Source organism: Vigna unguiculata, chromosome 3 (genome assembly GCF_037176805.1).
Source record: "Vigna unguiculata cultivar grain cowpea cultivar isolate G323 ecotype 2 chromosome 3, ASM3717680v1, whole genome shotgun sequence".
NCBI lineage: Eukaryota > Viridiplantae > Streptophyta > Magnoliopsida > Fabales > Fabaceae > Vigna > Vigna unguiculata.
In genome coordinates this window covers 64,672,693-64,688,047 of record NC_140794.1, presented here as the reverse complement: position 1 = coordinate 64,688,047, position 15,355 = coordinate 64,672,693, and the positions used below count along the sequence as shown (strand labels likewise).

General features: G+C 32.5%; 2 protein-coding genes across 3 annotated transcripts; one reads left to right on the top strand and one right to left on the bottom strand.

Moving 5' to 3' along the window:
• Positions 1–752: 752 nt before the first annotated feature.
• On the top strand, positions 753–10,386 carry LOC114178136 (protein TRANSPARENT TESTA 9-like). 2 transcript variants are annotated; one of them, XM_028063864.2, is made up of 22 exons: positions 753–1,058; positions 1,156–1,207; positions 1,301–1,377; positions 1,459–1,592; positions 1,692–1,788; positions 1,963–2,020; positions 2,503–2,611; positions 2,751–2,874; positions 2,966–3,152; positions 3,292–3,427; positions 3,555–3,615; positions 4,308–4,396; positions 4,470–4,540; positions 5,158–5,262; positions 5,387–5,452; positions 6,685–6,822; positions 7,396–7,501; positions 7,587–7,658; positions 7,747–7,805; positions 7,978–8,137; positions 9,369–9,535; positions 9,919–10,386. In XM_028063864.2, the coding sequence occupies exons 1-22, from the start codon at positions 1,006–1,008 to the stop codon at positions 10,240–10,242; spliced, it is 2,445 nt and encodes an 814-aa protein (XP_027919665.1). In that variant the 5' UTR covers positions 753–1,005; the 3' UTR covers positions 10,243–10,386. The 2 variants fall into 2 exon arrangements, with proteins under 2 accessions (XP_027919665.1, XP_027919666.1); XM_028063865.2 differs by lacking the exon at positions 753–1,058 and having other exon boundaries at positions 1,449–1,592.
• A 567-nt stretch (positions 10,387–10,953) lies between these two features.
• On the bottom strand, positions 10,954–12,150 carry LYSOPL2 (lysophospholipase 2). The gene has a single exon (XM_028060719.2). It carries the CDS (start codon positions 12,075–12,077, stop codon positions 11,112–11,114), a length of 966 nt encoding a protein of 321 aa, XP_027916520.1. The 5' UTR covers positions 12,078–12,150; the 3' UTR covers positions 10,954–11,111.
• Positions 12,151–15,355: the final 3,205 nt, after the last annotated feature.

Below are 15,355 nucleotides of genomic sequence, written 5' to 3'. Positions count from 1 at the left end.
TACCAATTTGGTATAAGATTTTTGTATTCTGTATAAGATGTTATGAAAGGTATTTTCAGACTTGGAATATATTCTTGATTGGGAAATACATTCCGAAATATAAAAAATGTTTCCATAATAGGTATTTTGAAAGTTATTTATAGATTAAAAATATATTTTGGAATACTTATTTTAAAATTTATTTCAGCATCCGAAATAATTTAAATAATTAGGTGTAGTGATTTGATATATAAATTCAAAATTTATTTTAATGTAGATATATAAATTGTAATTAAGCTTAATTATTAATTTGGTTTCAAATTAAAAATTGAAAAGAATAAAATTAAATGATGATAAAAATTACTAAATTGAAAATCATCTCCATTATCTTAACATATGACACAATCATAACTTGTCTCATGACAATTTTTTTAATTAAAAACAATAAAATTAAAAGTTTCACGAATTATATGTAAGACAATTATAACGTAACACATAAAATATAGAAATTTTAAAAACTAACACGTAATATGAATAGACATGTTAATGTTAACTTGATTACATTACATTTTTTAAAAAATTAGAAAATTAAATTAAATAAGAAAATAATAAATGGATCAAAATAAACTAAATCAATAAATTAAGAGACTAAATAAATAATTAATCCTGATATGTATTATTCTTTAATTATATTTGGAGTTCTACTATGTAAAATAGAATTTAACAAAAATGAAAAGAAGTATATATTATGAGATATGAATACCTACGGTAACTTTGGTAAGGAAGGTATAGTCCCCTTCTTCAGTATCGTTGAGTAAGTGTTCTTTTACTGCAAGTACTTCCAAAATCCAAAATCAAGTGTTTGGTAACTCACGATCTTGGAAGAACCCTAGTCTCTACACACAAACCGCATTCACTCACTTCCTATGAAGATGCTCCGAAGGATCCTGCAGTTTCAGTTTCGATGCACAATGAATTCAAATTCAAGTTCAATTAAGCTTTATTTCGAGGTCTAATTCTTCTATAATGTGGAATTCCTTCTGGAGATCCAGGGATCGTTTCTCCCTGGACCAACTCAGGTCACTACTCTATCTTGTCTCACTTCATTTCGTTCAAATTTGCCCAAGTTATCACCATTGATTATTGATTACTGTTTTCTTGGTTTTCACTATTAAGGTACTTAACCGATCAATTGACGAAGGTACAAATTATTAATGAGGTTAATAAGGTAAGAATGTGATTAGCTAGTCTCTGCTGTCAACTTTCCTTGATATGTTCTTCATGGTTTTCCCAATTTTCTTAATTGTGCTATGTGTGGAAGGGTTTTGTAATTGAGGCACTGAGATCAATTGCGGAGTTGATAACATATGGTGACCAACATGACCCGAGTTTTTTCGAGTGAGGTTCTTCGGTGCTCATGCTTTTTATTGGTGTAATATTTGTTTTGCTGGAAGTTCAATGTGTCCTAGCTTGTGACAGATTCTTCATGGAAAAGCAAGTCATGGGTGAATTTATACGTGTTCTGAAACTTACCAGGACTGTGAGCGTTCCACTTCAGTTGCTGCAAACAGTGAGCATTATGGTCCAGAACCTAAAAAGTGAACATGCTATATGTTAGTTGAAAACCAAATTGAATTTAGACTTTCGTTAGTTTCTCAGTGAGGTGTACAAATGTTGCGGGTTAACCAACTTCTTTGGGTGTTTTTTGGCAGACTATATGTTCAGTAATGAATATATAAATTACTTGATTACTTACCCGTTTGACTTTCGAAATGAAGAGCTGCTGTCGTACTACATATCCTTTTTAAGGTTCGTTTTGACCTTTAAGTTATTTTATTTATTGAACTGGTGATTGGTGGTTGATGATTGCATTCATAGAATCTGTTTTGTGGTGGCAGTATATATTTGCTTTTGTTCATTTCCCATCTCCTTTCTATAATATTTCTTATCAGTTTTCTGTTACATGTCTTTTGGTTATTGAAGGGCAATAAGTGGAAAATTGAACAAGAATACAGTTTCACTGCTTGTGAAGACTCATGGTGTAAGTTTGATGTTCTCTTTATTCTAATGTTTTTCAATTATAGCCCTCAAAGTAGTTTTAAAAGGTTGTCTGTAAAACCATTGGTTAGTGGGCCTGATGTTCTTATCATTGGGATTGCAAATATAGTAGTGGGGTTCCCTAGGTGTTTGCTCTCAAATGTTGATTTTATAAGGTGGATAAATAATACTGGTTTTTGTACTTTGAACAGAAATCATTAAAATTTCTTGATTAGTAGAAAGATAAGATAGGAAGTGAGGCATAAATACAGTAAAAATCTGTTGTATATTCCAAGTTTTTCTCATTAATGATTAAATCTTATGAGATCATTAATGTTTTTCTCATATTCATACTTTGATCATTTGTGTGTAGTTATTCATTTACCTTTTGAGTATAGTTTTTGTTGTTCTTTTGGCAGTGGAGGATGTTATTCTGCTTTTAGTTTTGGGCTATCCAAATGTGTTCACTCTATCTTCTGTGTTTAGGACGAAGTAGTTTCATTTCCACTGTATGTAGAGGCCATACGCTTTGCTTTTCACGAGGAGAGCATGGTTCGCACTGCAGTACGAACTGTCACTCTTAATGTCTACCATGGTGAGATTTTATTGTTTTACATAAGCCCTCTTCTGCAATTTTTTTGTCCGTATCATTTCCTTCACGAAAACATTAACTCAACTTTTATGCTGACAAAAATTATAATTTTCTTCTAATACATTTGTTGTACAATTTTCAGTTGGAGATGACTCTGTCAATAGATATATAACCAGCACTCCTCACAAAGATTACTTCTCAAACCTGGTTTCATTCTTTAGGAAGCAGAGCATGGATTTAAATAAACTGCTTTCTGATACACAACTGTAAGCAATTTCTTTTCTCTTTTGTTTGAACTTTACATTAAGATTCTCTTGCACCCTGAAAATGCAATTGTGGTTCCTGAATCCGAGACAGAAATCCGGGCCCAGATTCAATGTCTGCAATTATTGCTGCTATAGATGAAATTGAGGATAATCTGTACTACTTCAGTGATGTTGTTTCTGCTGGAATTCCTGATGTTGGGAGACTGATTACTGATGGCATTATGATGATTTTGACATTCCCATTACTTCTTCCTTCCCTAAGGGTCATGCCCAATAATGTATGAACTTCACTTTATGGCCTTGTCATTTTTTTTAATCTAGTTTTGTCTTTGTTCAAGGGTCTTCAAAAATTCCGGAGAGATTTTGATTCTTATTATGCAACATATCTTTATCATTGTTTGATATGCATTATTATAGGACATGCAACACGGTGCTGCCCCTTCTCTATACTTACTTTGTTGCATCCTGAGGATTGTCAAAATCAAAGATTTGGCAAACACCATTGCTGCTGCTCTCTTTTATCCCTCAAAGGCCTTTACAAATAGTTCTCAGGGTAATTTCAATTGCTTTATATCTGATCATGATTTTACATCTGAATGCCAAGGGTTAGATAGTGATAATCTCACCAAGTGGGAGACAAGACACAATGTTTAGTATTCCACATTCTTTTAGTTCTTCAGGTTTTCATTCAGATGGTATTCTAGTGCAAAATGATTGTACCAGTTCAAATTTGTCTTTAAGGTAAAACCCCATTTTTTGTTACATAACTTGTGTTTTTTCTTACTATATGTAATAAGTTAGATATATTAGTTTCTTTTTGTATTTCTGTCTGTCACCAGAATTGGAAACAATCAATATGTCATGCCAGCTTAAACTACCCTGACTAAAAGTTATTCAAGTGAAATATGTAATGCTGTTTGCTATCCGAATAAGAAAAGAAAATGACACTGTGTACATCCTTCTGATTCTATCTCAGAATTAAAAATGTTTCAGTAAATTATTTGGTAATATTGGAGTAAAATTATGTTTTATCATTTTATTATTGAAAACCAAAAGCCAAAGTATCAGAATGTTATGATGTTGCTCTGATAGCATTTTTGAATAAAGAGAAACTGTATTATTTTTGAGAATCAAAAGCCACAGTTCAAGAGAGTGAAGTCAGCTATGTATAGCTGATCTGGAGAGACTAACAGAATGTAACTGTCTAAGAATATCTGTAAGATAGTTACAGAGTATAGCTGTCAATAACTTAACTAAAAAGGAAAGGTATATTTACAATAGTAGTAAAACTATGCTGAAATAGGTAGTAACTTGGTGATTATGTAGGCTTGAATTGATATTTTTGTGTTTGTTCTACTTTAACTTGAGAGTTAAACTTCGTTTACAGGAAGTCTTTTCCATGTTTTTCCTAATGACTTTTATGATTGATGTAGGGAGGTTTTGCTTGCTTATGTAACAAAAGGAAATGATGTCCTAGTTTTGGGTTCTTTGAGTGTGCTTGCTATTCTGCTGCAAACTAAAGGTTGTCTCATTGAATTTTTGTGTGTCCTACTGTTGCACTGTTTTCTGTTTACGTAGTATTTATTGTTCTGTAGAACTTGATGAATCAATGCTTGATGGGCTTGGAATTCTTCCACAACGAAAACAACATAAAAAACTGTTATTGGTAAGCTGTATTCTTCCATTTTTTATCTTTTTCATTTTATGAATATTTGATGGTGTGCTTTTGTACATAGTTTGGGGGTGGGTTTTTGTAAAACCATTTATTTCAACTACAACACCAACCTGATATTTATACAATGAATATAATAAATAGACCATTTTCTAATTACAACAATATTTTCTTTAGACATTGAACCTAGAAATTTACTCTAAATGTACACAAAACAGTATACATTTTAAGCACTTTCCTTGAAGTTAGATCATACACAAGTCACATGTGCTAGGCTTTTTATAGAGATAACTTATTAGAGGAGAAAAATCCTGAAGCCCATCAATTCAGTTATTGTGAATTGGCTTTGCATATTTTGTGCAGCAACTTTAGTTGGTGAGGGTTCAGGCGAAGACTATTTTCTAGTTACAACAATATTTTCTTTATACATCGAACCTAGAAATTTACTCTAAATGTACACAAAACAGTATACATTTCAAGCACTTCCTTGAAGTTGGATCATACACAAGTCACATGTGCTAGGCTTTTTATAGAGATAACTTACTAGAGGAGAAAAATCCTGAAGCCCATCAATTCAGTTCTGGTGAATTGGCTTTGCATGTTTTGTGCAGCAAGCTTTAGTTGGTGAGGGTTCAGGCGAAGAACAACTTTTTTCATCTAAAAGTAATAGGGATGGCATTGGTACTGATATCAATGTCTATCATCAAAAGATCAAGGTTTGAACTTCCATCTTTTCACAGCAATTGTTGATTTATTTAATATTAACAACCAGTATCTATTTAGATTTTGGAATCTATGTTGCTTGAAGGTTGACTTTCTTAAGTTTACCATGTTTTACAGGAGCAGTATGGAGTATCTTTCCTGCCTTCTGATGCGGGAATAAGTCCTCATATACATAGATTTCAAGTAAATGTTGTATATAGTGGAGTCATGTTGATATGTTATTTTTTTGTTATAGTTTCACTGTGCCTCGTGAAAGTCCTTGATTGCATTGCAGTTAGTAGGTTTGTCTTTTCATTTAAAATAATGGAACCCTAACTGTTAGGCTCAATGGTGGGAAAACAAGGTCAGTTGATTATTGTTGTAGTTTTTGTGTGTTTAAGAAAAGCAAAAGTTCCACACTGCTAGTTCAATTTCTTTCAAGGCTTTATATACCAACACTCTCCTTATTCCTTTAAAGTGGGTACCAAGTGTTGGAGGGCTCATGCGCAAGAAGTTGAGGTGTGAGATTGAGCCTGCCGATTTCCCTCCTTCTGTGTGTGATAAGGAGGTCCATGTTCTTGGGATACTTGCCTCCCAAAGTTTCCTTCTTGTCTCATAGGAGCAGAGATATTCCTTCTCCTGTATTTCTTAATTTTAGACAAGTAGAGGAAAGTGTATTGAGTTATTCTTCACAAACAATTTGTTATTCTAAATTTAGTTAACATTACATTTTTCCACTAACCTTTTTGCTTAAATTCATAATAGTATTATGAATATGTGCTCAATAGATCAAAACCAAAGCAGTTTATGAAACATTTTTAACTTTTTTCGAAATTATTCTGTAAAAGTTTAATGTGAAAAACTTTTAGACTATCGATGTAAAACTGAAGTTACCAGATTTTTTACTGTTTACTCAGGATAAGTGGTTATTGTATATCTGTTAGTGTGCAAATACATGCATACATTTATATTTTTTGTGAAATAATTTAGTTTGATAATTTTCATTGAACTTAATTTACCATTTATTAGTAATTATCAGAGGTAGAGTTTTAGCACAATGGAAATATCGTCTTATGACTTCAAGGTCCTGAATTCAAATCCTGGAAATAGTCTCTCCTTGGTGGAGTAAGGTCATGTGTGTCTAAGAATCTAACCTTCCCGCACCACGCTAGTTGGTAGCCTCATGTACTGGATTGCCCTCTTATATTAGTGTAAATTTCAGAAGACTTCATACCAAATGTATGCGTTTGCCATTAAAACTATTTCTTGTTGGGCCTTAAAGGATGAAATGTTATTGGCATCATTTCCATTTTCTTCTTAGTAATACTTAAAAATTCATGTTTTGGTGCTGCAAGCATTGTCCAAAACTACTATTCACCAAATGCTTCTTTGCAGTTTGTTATGTTTGATTTATTATGAATCCTCTGTTTTTTCAGGTGATTAATGCATTAGTGAGCCTCAGTTGTCGCTCTGATATATCTGCAGAGATACTATGGGATGGTGGATGGCTTTTGCGTCAGTTGCTTCCTTACAGTGTTTCAGAATTCAACAACCATCACCTTGAATTACTGAAAGTAAGAATGGATGGGGCTTCTTTTCTAGCAACACCCTTGAGAACTGAATACATTCTCTTGTCATCACGTGGTGTTTACAAAAATATGGAAGTCAAGAGTACTATTATCAGTCCTCAAAATTAGTGCTTACCCCCCTCCCCAAACTCCTCCCCTTCTTGGACCCTTCTCTCATTATGCCCTCTATATTTCCCATATAGATGTCTTGGTACAATCAAGGTCCGATATCATTTGAACCATTTACATAATTCAGTCAATGGTTTTCAGTAGGAATCCAGTAGATATTTTAAGAAAGCTGAGTAATTGGAGACAAGATATCAGTATAAATATTTATAGAAATAATAAATGTGTTGTCTGAAGATTGTACTTTTTGATAGATCATGCCTTGTTCATGAATAGTCACATTAGTAGGCTGTTTGTAGAAATTAATGAATAGAATATGTATCGAGAGTGCAAAAGAGATGATCTAGTAGAAACAATTGTAATGGAAAATGAAAATGTCTGTCTGTCCTACTAGTATCATCTGCACCATTTTCATCTCCCAATGCAATTATATCAATATTCTTTTGTATACAGGTTTCATACAAGAGTTATGCTTCTGCTCTTGTAGAGGAGGTTAGAGGTATTTGGTCCGACTTACTTATTTCTGTTCTCTGTGATGAATGGAGAAAGTGCAAAAGAGGTGAATTTTTATATCACATTGTTCTGCTTGTTTGATTGTGATAGTTGTACTTATGTTCTTGAACAATTTTTTTTCCTACCTGTAGCAATGGAGTCATCATCTCCTCGGAAAGAACCAAATTGCATACTTTTGCTACCATGGAAGATTTCTTCAGGAGGTAAGCTTGTATCTGTTTCAATTAATTTTTCCTACGAGGGAAGAGTGAGAAGCCTTTTGAGTGATCCCTCTGATTCTTGTCACTGCAGGTCATATTCCAGAGGGGTCATCTTTTGCTGCTGGTAAAAGAATGCATGAGTTGGTGAAGGTCTGTACCTCTTTCTATGCTCCCTGCCCCGACAGGCTTTTTTTTTTTTTTTAAAAGTGCAGTGTGGCATAAAAATGTGAATTGGAGTTCTCTATTCTGTTTCTTCCTGGGTTGTGTATTAATGTGTAGCTTTATATGATGAAGATCTTTTTGTTGTCATTTTCCCATTTAGGTATTTGTACTACTGCACCAGCTTCAGATATTCACTCTTGGCAGAACTTTATCAGAGCAACCACTGATTTACCCTCCTGGTGATCTCCCTGCAAACTGTCGCGCCCAAGGTTCTGGGATTGACGTGTCAGGCCCAAAGGCAGGAACTGAAGTCAGCCTCGGTCAGTGATGTGAACTGCAGTTTCTTCTACTCTCTACAATGGTTTTACTTAATTTGAGATTTATTCTTTGCTTTAGGATGAACAGAAGAATAAAAAGAAGGAAGAAGAGAATAAGGAGGGAAAAAGGGGAGGGTAGAAATAAAAAGAGTGAGGAGAAAAACATCTCAGTTGTAATCTCAGCTGCAAAGGATTTTCTGAGAACCCAATCCAAGTACATTGCCAAAGTTAATAGTCTAATCAATCAAATAGTAACAAGTACCAACTTTATACCAATTAATGAAAAGACAAGTGACAACAAAGAGAGAAAGCTGGTGTAGACAGTCATGAGGGACTTGGAGTGACTGGTGTGCATTGTTTGGTGTTTCATGCTTAGACTCTGATTTTCTCTTTTTCTTTTCTTTGTTTAGTTTTTGAGGATACCTTATCATGTTGTTTTATATCTCATTTTCTTCCTTAATAAATTCTATTGTATCAAAGTAAACTAACATTGTCATACTGACTTTTTTTGAAGTGTCTAAAATGGGCATTGGCCATGTGTGAAAGGATTTTCTCTCTTCTGTACTTCTGAACATGGGCATGTCTGTAGGCTGTAGTGGTTCAGTGCATATAGGAACTGATTGTGTTACAAAGTATTAGGTTGAAGGGATGATTTTGAAACTAAAGTGGAAAAATATATTGTGAGCCTTCATGTCATTATCACATATTAAAAGGGTTACTTAAACCACATATTTATTGATTTCTGGCAATAAACCTGACAGCAGGCAGCTAATATTTAAATTCCACCTATTTGAAGTTTGAAGAAAATGGTGGTCTCTTCTAAATAATAATTATCACTAATTACAGTTTTCCTTAGTGTTACTTTTTTTTCTTTGTGGGTCTTTTTGATTGTATGTGTATTTGGAGGTTTTCTTCTGTTAGGTTGTCACATGTTATTCCTTTGTGGTCCATGGAGCAACATCAGGCTATTATCTTTAGTCTGCAATCAACTAATTTTGTTGGCAAAAGAGGAAGAATTGAGTTCAAAATTTCATGATGACAAAGTAATCTCAAGCAAATATTGGAAGATAATTTGAAGACAATTTAATTTATGTTTAAAGCTCTCTTGTAATAAGTTAATTATGTTTTGAGTAGTTTAAATTAGCTTAGATCATTATGAAACAGCAGTTAGCTCTAATCTTTCTGGGATCCTTTCTATTTTCATAAAATTCTCTTATTCATTTACCATTTGCAGGCAATGCCCTGCCTTGTAGGATAGCTTTCGAGAAGGGAAAAGAGCTTCATGTGTACTTTCTAGCAATATCTTTAGGAATTTCTGGGTGGCTTGTTGTTGCAGAAGAATTGCCACTGAAGAAGTCTCATGGAGTGGTTCGGTCTGTTGCCCCTTTGGCTGGGTGCAATGTATGTATATTTTTTTTCCTTTGAATCTGTCTTGAGTTAATTTCATTTGGTTTTGAAACATTTCTTTTAAATCTGACAATTATGATGCAAAGTCATTTTGAAAAAATAGAATAAAAAAAATTCTTAGATAATTATTTTCAGCTTGGGATAAATGATTCTCAATTGATTGATGAATTACTGTTTTTTAACTTAATTACCTATATTACTGACTGGTGTTTTAAACTTGAAATATTGTGTCAAATATTTTTTTTTCATAGTTTTCTCGATTTATTCTGGTGGTGATGATACAAAGCCAAACCATTGATGTATTTTGAAAATTTATGATTATTTTTACCCTGATTATATAGTAACCTTCTTATCAAAGTTGTCCTCTTTTTGTATAGCCCAGGATTGATGACAATCATGCAACGTGGTTACACTTGCAGATTCGGACTTCCTCTTTACCTTTTGTAAATCCTGTTCACTTCAAAGACTTTCGGAAAAAGAAAACAAAAGCTTCGGTAGATGGCAGATGGACTTTGTCGTTCAAAGATGAGGAGACTTGCAAATCTGCTTTTCTCATGACTGTTGAGGAAATCAATTTTCTGAGTAATGAGGTTCATAGAAGACTAAAGCCTTTGCTCAACCTTGAAACTCCAATAGATTTACCAGGTTCGTCTTTTTGTTTTCCGGAGGATTCTTATTCGTACAGAACACATCCCAATTAATTTCGACGCCCTTTTTGTATATGCCTCCAAAGAAATATATATTTTAGATTAGTTATTGCTTGTGTCATTCTTTTGTATATTGCGACAAATGTAAATACAAGGGAACATCGTATAGAAAGCTTGCTTTTCCTGCTTTTTTTTTCCTTCGCTTCCGTCTTGCGTTGCAGTGTGTTAATACTGATTATTGGAATATTTCATTGCTGTTCTTTCTTTTGGTCGTGGTTGTTTTTGGCTTTATTTTAAAGTATTTTAAAAAGTTTTGTCCCATATTGCTTTGTTTAATCCACTTATATATACTAATGTGTCTGACAAGAGTTTAAACAAGCAACAACTTGTAGGCTTGTGCATGAGATCAGGTTATACGACTTCTTTTTATTACCTCCCTGATTCCTTTTATAAGTCTTAATTTATTTATTAAACAAATAAATAGCTAAGTAACTTTATTATATGTACTTTAATTATTTGCTTAAATAGTTATATTATTTTGATTACTTTTATCTCTGCTATCTTATAGTATATCTACTGTTTTAGTTTTAATTGGTTATGCATTTGAATAGTCAGAGTCAAATTCTTAAAATAATTATGTATTTTATTTATTATTTCTAAAATTTTATAAATTACTCTATTATAAGTATTCTTGAAAAAAATTAACTGTATCATAACTCTTGAAAATTTCATTTAGAATAGAAGTTATACATGTGCAAGTTAGTATTATTTTTAAAATAACAAGATTGAGTTTATATATCAAGTCAACAATTTTTCTCCACCAAGATCATCAGTTCAGCAATCTTCTCCCAAATTTGTCGCATTTTTACATGTCACATTGTCCACAACAACAGCAATTCCATTAATCATGTAATTTACTTAATCTATTGGGAACCATATCTTCGAACCCTATCATCAATCCATTGTCTCATGTCCCCCAACACAAGGTTGGCAGACTCATCAGGCTCGCCCTGGATCAAGGAATGATACATCCCATCATAAAGCTTCAACGTCTTATCCTCACTGGAAGCCTTCTCGTAAAGCAGCTTGGACGACGAAGGGCACGTAACGCCGTCAGCAGTTCCGTGAGCGGTGAAAAACGGTGCCGTCACTTTGGAGAAATTATCTTGCACATACTGCGTCACCCTCAGAAGCTCCCGCATGGTTCCCACCCTAGGTGGGCCCGTGTACCTCCGAGGATTCGAAGCTATAACCTTCAACTTCTCAGGATCCCTAATCGCCTTTCCCACCATCTTGTTATCAGGCATCGCTGCCCACGTGTCAGCCAAACCGAACAACAGACCGTACATGAACAAATGCACCTTGCTCGGTTTCATATCCTCGGGGATAACGAAAAGCGGCGCCGAGAAAATCAGGCCCGTCCACGTCCCCGGATCTGATTGGAAGTACATTAGCATCGTCGCTAAGCCCCCCATTGACTCGCCGAAGAGGAATGCGGGGAGGGTTTTGTAAGACTCGCTGCGGCGGACGTCCAGGAAGAAGGAGAGGGACGTGGCGGCGACGGTCTCCATGTCGCCGAGGTAGCAGCGGAGGCCTTCGGAGCGGCCGTGGCCGAGGAGGTCGGCGGCGAAGACAGCGTAACCCCAGTTTGCGAAGCTGATACATATTTTCTGGAAGAGCCAACCGGTGTCGGAGCCGTAACCGTGGGTCATAAAGACGGTGGCTTTGATGGGTTGGTGGAGAGGGAGGAAGGATTGTGTAAAGATTTTGCCATTGGGGGTTTGGAACTGGGACTTGGTGTTGCGGACGCCTTGGGAGGTGTAGTATTCCTCTTCCGGCATGTGGCCCCAGAAGTTTGGGGGAACCTCCGATGATGGTTCCGGTGCCATTTTTGTGTGTGTAGCTGTGTGGAAGGTGAGTTGAAAGAAATAGAGAGAGGGAGAGAAGTGTGTTAGGTTAATTGGGTTGGTGAGTGGGACCCAGGGAGTGGTTGAACCAACCAACCCCACCACTACAAGAAACTTTAAACATTTTGTTGGTGAAGATGTCAATGTCTCATGACACCCTTGCCCCATGCCTTTTCTTTCATGGTGACTAACTTTAGGTAATCAATTCACCATTTTAAAAATAAGAAATCAATATAAAACATATTGCGACTTTGTTAATATTTTGAAAAAAGAATAAAAGAGAAAACGCGAAAAAAAACAATGAAAATTAAGAACAAATATGAAAATAGAAGAGAAAAACATTATTAATTTCCATTTGAAATAACGAAAAAAAAATACTACAAAATTTCATATGTAATATTGATATAAATAATCAATTATAAACATAGCTGATTATCTTTCTAAATATTGTATTATATTTATATTTTATACTGTTTTGATTATTAGATTTTTTTAATGAAAATAATGTTATTAATAACTATATTTATAAATAAATAATTTAAATGATCATTAAATAATAAATAAATAGAAGTAATTAATTTTAAATCTCAGTATAAAAGCTTATTTATAAAAACATATTAATTTTAAAATTTATTTTTTATGTTAAATGATTTTAACTTTTTTATACATTATTTTCTAAATATATTAATACAACTAAATTTATTTTATTATATATTAATCAAATCATCTATAAGCTTTTTTTCTGTTTACTTTTTCTTTGCTTAATGACAGGTAGACTTTGGGTTGCTGGTTTGGTGAATTTGAATAACGACAAGCTAGGAGCATGGAATACACAGGAACGTGAAATAATCTACATTTGTGACTCTTAATTAGAGAAATATAACATCTTTAGTTTATATCACCTCCCAATATTAAATGTGTACAGTAGTCCAAACAGGAGGACATTATGACAAGACCATTAAACGGTTTAGTTTTGGTTATTTGAGTAATAATGACACTTCATGTGCGGTGGTTAGATTAGAGACATTTTAATTTTTTCACTTACATCATTCTTTGTATTTAGGATTAGATTAAATATATTTTTAGTAGAATTTGTTTTTTTTCAAACTCAAAATTTTAAAAATAAATTTTAACCTAATTATATCAAATATTTTCATGTTAAACTATATTATTTGAGGTGTTGACACTGTTTGACATGTTTTCATTTTAATGTCAATTGAAAAACAAATTTAACACGCAAATAAAATTAAACGTAATTGAGGTAAGAGAACTATATTAGTGTAATTACATTAAATATTTTTTACATGTTAAATAATATTATTTGAGTTGTTTACATCATTTGACACGTTCTCACTTTAATATCAATTGGAAAACATGTTTGACACGTAAATTTTTTTTTAACGTAATTGAGATAAAATAATTATATTCATTCACTTTTAAAATTTGAGGACCAAAATATATCAAAATTTTGGACATAGAAGAATTTCAATTTTACATTAAAGTTAGTCCAAACCGAAAGACACTTATGAAAATACCCTAAAACTCTTTAGTTTTGACTATTTGAGTAATAATGACACTCCATGTGGTAGTTAGATTAGAGAGATTTCAACTTCAGCTCTTGTTTGTTAGTTTTTAGAGTTAAATATATTTTTAATATTTAATTTTTTATACAAGATTGGAATTCGTTCTTATTCGAACACCAAACTTTAAAAATGAATGGATATACAATTTAACGACCAATTATATTTTTTATTTATAATGGTAACTATTTTAGTAACCAATAATTTTTTATTTTTTAAATTGGTATCTAAACTAGTTACTATAGTAACTAAGAGCCTTTGATCACTAAAATTAGTTGTTAATGAAATAATTTTTTGTAGTAACAATTTTGCTTATTTTTTAGAACTTTTAAGAACACTTTGTAATGTTTATAACAATTATAGCACTCTAGTTCTTTGACTTGGTTTGAGTAATAATTTTAATTTTTATTTATAAGAGGAAAACCATACAAAAATTAGACTAAGCTTATAAAACATTTCACAAAAAATAGAACATTCCATTTTGAGAAGACACTCTAATTGTTAAGAAAAAAACTCAACAAAGCTTCTGATGCACCCATAAAATGAAAAAAGAAAAACACTAAATTATAAGTGACCAATAATTTGAAGATCTAGGATTTAGAATTACTAAAATCATCAAACAATTGAAGATACATGGTGTATTCTTTTATGTAAATGGATTTGAAAGAGAGTGAGTAGATGAATATGAATTGATTTGAAGGTAAAATTTGTGTTTTTTTTAAATGATTGAGAGGTGAAAGTGAATGAATTTAGAAGTGAAGTTTCTAAAAGTTTGTGACTGATTTGAGTGGTGTAGTAGATTAAAAAAAGCTTTTATAGATAGTAAAAAAATATTACATTTGAAGATACATGGGATGTTCTTTTATAAAACTGAATTTGAGGGAGAGTGAGTGGATGAATTTAACTGGATTTGAAGAAGAGTGAGTAGATAAATTTGACTGGATTTGAAGGTAAAGTTTATATTGCTTTTAAAGGGATTGAGAGATAAAAATGAGTGAATTTAGGAGTGAAGTTTGTGAAGTTTGTGAGTAATGTAATATAGATTAAGAAAAAGTTTTATAGATAGCAAAGAAAAATTACAAAATTGTCCTTAATGATAATTGTAATATGAAATGATTTTTGGACGAGTAATTTAAAAAAAAATATATTATTCAATAAATTTGAAAAAAATAATAATAATAGAAATAAATAAAGAATACATCCCATTATCGTAAATATCTAATTGTTGACATTTTGTATTATTTTTTACATTAATAATAATTTTAAAAGTTATATATATTTTTATTTCTAAAATAGCATTTAGATAACAATTAAGTAAAAATTAGATAGAAATGTTAAACTAGAATTCAATAAGAGTTTTTAAAACAAAAGTAAAAGCAACGTAATAAAAAAGAGTGTTGCACGTTATAGTAAAACAAATATATTTTTGTAAACGTCTAAGGACGTGTTTTTTAGATGAATTACTGTTAAAAGGTGATGGAGAGTGATGATTGTAGGGATTTATTGTATTCGTTATCGAGGAATACAAAGGAATGAAAAACGCTGATTTACAAGATACTTAACCATTTTGTATCCTGCTACTTAGTATATTACAAGATACAACACCCACACTGCTCCTAATGCTCGAGGTCTGTATATTCATGGTGAGACCATATGATTGTTCTTTTTCTTTGATGTCCC